The sequence below is a fragment of the Bison bison genome, unplaced genomic scaffold, assembly GCF_000754665.1.
Source record: "Bison bison bison isolate TAMUID 2011002044 unplaced genomic scaffold, Bison_UMD1.0 scf7180017864491, whole genome shotgun sequence".
NCBI lineage: Eukaryota > Metazoa > Chordata > Mammalia > Artiodactyla > Bovidae > Bison > Bison bison.
Window position 1 is genome coordinate 21,499,114 of NW_011495050.1, and position 5,229 is coordinate 21,504,342.

The 5,229-nt window shown below is 36.9% G+C and overlaps 1 protein-coding gene across 2 annotated transcripts in view; it reads left to right on the forward strand.

The window, feature by feature from the left end:
• The window catches only part of ANKRD46 (ankyrin repeat domain 46), a 41,966-nt gene extending 37,052 nt beyond the window's left edge, over nt 1-4,914 (forward strand). Inside the window, exons 5-6 of one of the 2 annotated variants that reach the window (XM_010863517.1) lie at nt 2,862-3,027; nt 4,536-4,914. In XM_010863517.1, the coding sequence (XP_010861819.1) occupies nt 2,862-3,027; nt 4,536-4,541 (172 nt within the window). In that variant the 3' untranslated portion in view covers nt 4,542-4,914. Of the gene's footprint in view, nt 1-2,861 lie in introns of both variants that reach the window. The other variant, XM_010863516.1, reaches the window with a different exon arrangement.
• Nucleotides 4,915-5,229: the final 315 nt, after the last annotated feature.

Sequence of the window (5,229 nt, forward strand, 5' to 3'; positions counted from 1 at the left end):
AGACAGTGGAGGTGGTTCTGCAGCTTTGTGAATTTTCTAAATAACACTAAATCATGTACTTTAGAAAGATGAATTTTATGGTACATGAATTACGTCAACTTAAAGTGAGGGGGAAGCTTAAAGGTGTTGGCTAGTACATGGCATTGTGGCATAGCTATGTGATGATTAGCCTTTTCTAGAACAGGAGATAAAGCAAGACTTTGAATGTATTTAGTATTTTCCTGTTCCCTTATAATTCCCTAAAACATAGCATAACTTCTTAAGGGCCTATAAATCAAGTTGATGAAAAATATTTCCCTACACCATTTAACCTAAGTTTAATTTAGTTCCTTTTTATGTTAGGTATGGGCTGACAGAGACGGTGTAGACGCAGTGTACAAAAAAATTAAACATTGTACACACAGACCATCATACTAGAATCACACATTTCCTAGATAGTGGAAAATATTTCATTGGATCAAGTCACGATAGACAGTTCTGAGTGTCAGAACTTCATGAGCTCTTAGAGAAGGCGCGACTGGAGTCTCATTTTATAGGTCCCCACCCCACCCCCACTATCCAAAAGTAGAATGTTCCTAGGGAACTTTTACTTAAGTCGAGATGGCATAAAGTGAAGAACCTTAGGACTCATCTTACTAACAGACGCACAAAAGAAACTGAGATAAAACACAGGTGCTCCAAGCACCGTTCAGGGCTGGGCAGCTGGACACCGAGATGCTGTGAGGTTCCTGGGGAAGGAGCTGGGCGGTGCCAGTCTTGCTGCAAGACAAATGCTGAACACTGTTTTGCTTTATGCCTTTCTTCCTATAAAAGCAAAAATCCTCTTGGGATTTCTTTTAATTAGCAAATATAGGTAGTATAGTAGATGTTTCTTAAAAGTGAGGTGGCATAAAGTGAACTTTCAAAAAGTGGGGGATACCTGTATATCTAACACCTTTAAGTATGAGAGCATTTTGAATCAGATGTAGTCAGTAAATTTCATGTAAGTCAAAATGAAGACATTATTAGAGCAGGAAGTACAAGCATTTAAAAATATGTAGTTCAGGGTCTCTGTGTATCAAGCTAACTCAGATGTTTTAAAAGCCTTTTTTTTAAACAGAGTAAGTGAAATATCTGTGGCTAAGAAGTTTGGGATTTGTGATAACTTTGTAGTCATATAAAACTTAAGTGCTTTGTGCCTCTCCACATGTGGTTATTTAATAAATAGAGAAGTGAGCCAAAAAAAAAAAAAAAATTAACGTCTCCTGAACTTCTCAGAGTTCTAATCTTATCTTTGAACTTGCTAGAGTTTTCTTCAAATTTTTGTATTGTTATAAATTCCCATTGAAAATGTCTTCTCCTATTCAGAAGATAAACATTTTTTATCATATAAAAAAAGTTTGGATGGCAAACAGACTGGCCCTTTACAAAGTCATTTTCCTAGGATTGGAAAAGACACTAATGCCAGGAAAGGCTGAAAGGTCTGTGGTTAACAGTGTCGGTGAATAAAGTAAAATTGTAACTTACCAAAAAAACCTGTCAACTGTGCATGATGAACCAGACTCTTAAGATCTTGTTTTGTGCTGTTTCCATTGTTCTGTCCCAAGATGATCAGAAGAATATGAAAAGAAGTTTAGAAAGAAGAATAACAGCAATCACTAGTTGATACCTATGATTATGGTCATTGTGGCTTTAATCTAAATGATACCCTGTTATTGGTCCTGCATGTTGTGACATAATTGTGGGTGCTAATCTCTTGGAGCTTCGAACTCATCACAGTGCAGCCTCTCGAATACCAGTGTCAGATATACTCTATTTGTAGCAGTCTTGTTCTCACTTACATAGTTTTTATGGTACTTGTACTACCTTATTTTCAACTAGACTCAGCCTTTATACAGAAGAGAAGTAAACTTATTTTGTGTTATTGTACAAGATAAAGCTAAAACTAGTGGGAGGAAGCTATTAAGAGGAATCACTAATGGCTAGCCCTGTCCAAGTGTACAACAGAGTAAGCATCCATTATTAGAGTATTTCAGTTTAAAGAAGGAATTCCTTCATTGGTCAGATTATTGAACTAAATTGATAAAAATCCACCTTTAAGATTCACACACTGTTCAAGACTTCTTCCCTGGTGGCTCAGAGGTTAAAGCATCTGCCTGCGATACAGGAGACCCGGATTTGATCCCTGGGTCTGGAAGATCCCCTGGAGAAGGAAATGGCAACCCACTCCAGTATTCTTGCCTTGAGAATCCCATGGAGGGACGAGCCTGGCAGACTACGTCCACGGGGTCGCAGAGAGTCAGACTCGACTGAGCTACTTCACTTTCACTTTTAAGACTTCTGCTTCACGGTTGGGATGTTTTTGTTGTTGTTCAGTTGTGTCCAACTCTGCAACCCCATGGACTGTGGCATGCCAGCTTCCCTGTCCTTCACCATCTCCTGCAGTTTGCTCAGACTCATGTCCGTTGAGTTGATGATGCCATCTAACCATCTCATCCTCTGTTGCCCCCTTTTCCTGCAGCCCTCAATCTTGCTAGCATAAAGGTCTTTCCCGATGAATCAGCTCTTTGTATCAGATAGCCAAAGTATTGGAGCTTCTAACTTTGACTCTTCTAGATACTTAAACAAGGAACATAATCATTATTGTTTAGCAATTTATGGTTCAAGGTAAATTGTGCAAATACTTGAAGATATTTAAATTGGTACATAAATGGGTATTTAAATCGGTACATAAATGGGTTAGAATATATATGTCAGTTTTCTTCTTGTCAATGTATATTTTAAGGTTGGTCTTCTTAAACAATGCAGTTTCTGTGGTTTTTTGTTTTTGAAATGGGTGATGTGTTGTTTCATGCCCTTCTTTCTCTTTGCTTCTCTCACAGTGCCATGGAAAGCCATTCCCTCCTCAATCCCAACCTGCAGCAGGGTGAGGGGGTTCTGTCCAGCTTCCGCACCACGTGGCAGGAGTTTGTAGAGGATCTGGGCTTCTGGAGGGTGCTGCTCTTGATCTTTGTCATCGCTCTGCTGTCTCTTGGCATTGCCTACTATGTAAGTGGGGTGCTGCCTTTCGTGGAAAACCAGCCTGAACTGGTACATTAGAGGAGCTCACGGGAGAGGAGACAGATGCCAGTGTCCTGGCTTCCAGTGTTCGTTCTGTTTATCAAAATCTCTTAGTGCAGAGCAGTGAGGGCTGTACTTTTGTTTCTTTTTGCATTTTTACACACTGTAATCCTTTTAGAAGAACAACCTGTATGTTTGAACTAACTACATACTGTAGTCAAGGATGCTGTCCTAAAGCTACCTCCAGCTCAGCCTGACTTCTTAGGAAAGGCTCTGCATAGCCTTGTTTGATAACAATGTGGCATTGACTAATGAATGCGAGATAGAGGATGAGACTAGGAAATCCTTGCTACAGAAACCTTACCCAACATAAGACCAACTAGAGTGAAATGTTTAAAGTTTGTTTTATATGATTAGTTGTGGTTGGTATTTTTGTTTTGTTTTTGTGTATTTTTTGCAAGAGCTGCTTTTTGCTATTTACTTTCTCTGGGGAATAGTAGGGTATGGGGAAATGAAACCTTCAGCTTAAAACCTGAAGCGCTTTTTTCAGATCTTGTAGCGCAAATCAGTATTGTTGGGATCTGTTTGGTTTATTTTCATATTTTCAAGGGATCTCTTTGGTTTATTTTAATATTTTCAAGTCTAGTCACAAACCAAACAGAACTTTTGAAAAGGAGCTATATTTTCCTCAAAAAAGATTGATTTGATCTTATATTTATTTGTTTTTAAGGTAAGTTTGATTTTTTTTGTAAGCTGCTTTGCTTGTTGTTAATATCTGTGAAAAATGAACTTGAGAATTTTCAATTGAGGAACTTTTAATTTCCCCCTAGTGTTTATTTCAAAGATATCCTATTCATCAAAAATACAGTTGGAAGACTTTTTCTACTCAGTAGTTAGCAGGAATAAATATTTCTGATGTTTAATGTCACTGTAATTCTGTAGTACCATTATTATGGTGAAAAATTCAGTTCTATAAGCTAGCTGTGTTGTCATGATTATATCATAGTTCATAATTTTTTCATTTTATGTGCAATCCTCTTTAGAGGCCCTGTTAGAATTGTCATAACAATCCCATCCATGTCAGTTGTTCCCTGATGGAAAGAATGGGTGGAGCATTTCTGAGTTAACAGTGCTGAACAGTATTGTACCAGGTGTCTTTATCAATGGTAATATTATGTAAATTGAAATCTGGCCCCCAAACTGTATTTCAGCTTTCTGCAGTGTGTTTGAAGGCCTCTTGTTAATGATTCTGCTATGTTTATATCATATTATTGGGTTATTAAAAAAAAGATATGAAGACTTGATAATTATTCATTAGGTGTAGTCAGAAAATTGTGGTGAAAGAACTATTGGTTTTATTTTTTAGAACATAGTCCTCTAAGCTACTGCTAATTGAATTGTTGCTAGAATTAGAAATTATAATTTAGAATAGAATTGGTATTTCTGTGATTCCTTTTGCTTCTTAGTATTTTCTCTTCTGCGTTTTATATATCTAGGTTTGAGGCATCTTCTTTCATGTGACTTTATCCTGTCTTAAAGAGCTGTTCTGAAGTTCCTGATTTACCTGACTGCCTCAGGGTCAGCTCATAGCCTCTTGCTTTTAGATTAGCTGCAAACAAAATTAATCATACTTGGTGTAAATACAGCAAAAAGCAGTGGACGTTAAAATGGAGAACACTTCAGATTAAAAGCTTTGGAATTAGCTTTGTATTTGTTTGTAACTCTAAACAGATGTGCAAAATTGGTTAACATATATGTAAATATATTGCATTTTTAAAGATTAATGTTTCCCTTTAAGTGATGATTTCTTTGTATTCTGTTCTCTGCATTCAGTATTCAATAATATTACCAATAAATATATTTATAATCTCTTAATCACAATCTATTTTCTTATTTATCATTGTTTTTCTTTTAATTTAAGATTTTTAAAAAATAGGTTCCAGTTGGCTGTTCAAAAAAGCAAAGAGCTTTTTTTGAAACCCCATGTAATATGTGTATCAAGTTTTATTTGTGTTTGCCTTATAAATGTTCTGACACTAATTTGGGTGAATTGCTTAGGGATTTAAGAGTGATAATGCTACTGTTGCTAAATCACTTCAGTCATGTTCAACTCTGCAACTCCATGGACTGTAGTCCACCAGGCTCCTCTGTCAGTGGGATTCTCCAGGCAAGAATACTGGAGTGGGTTGC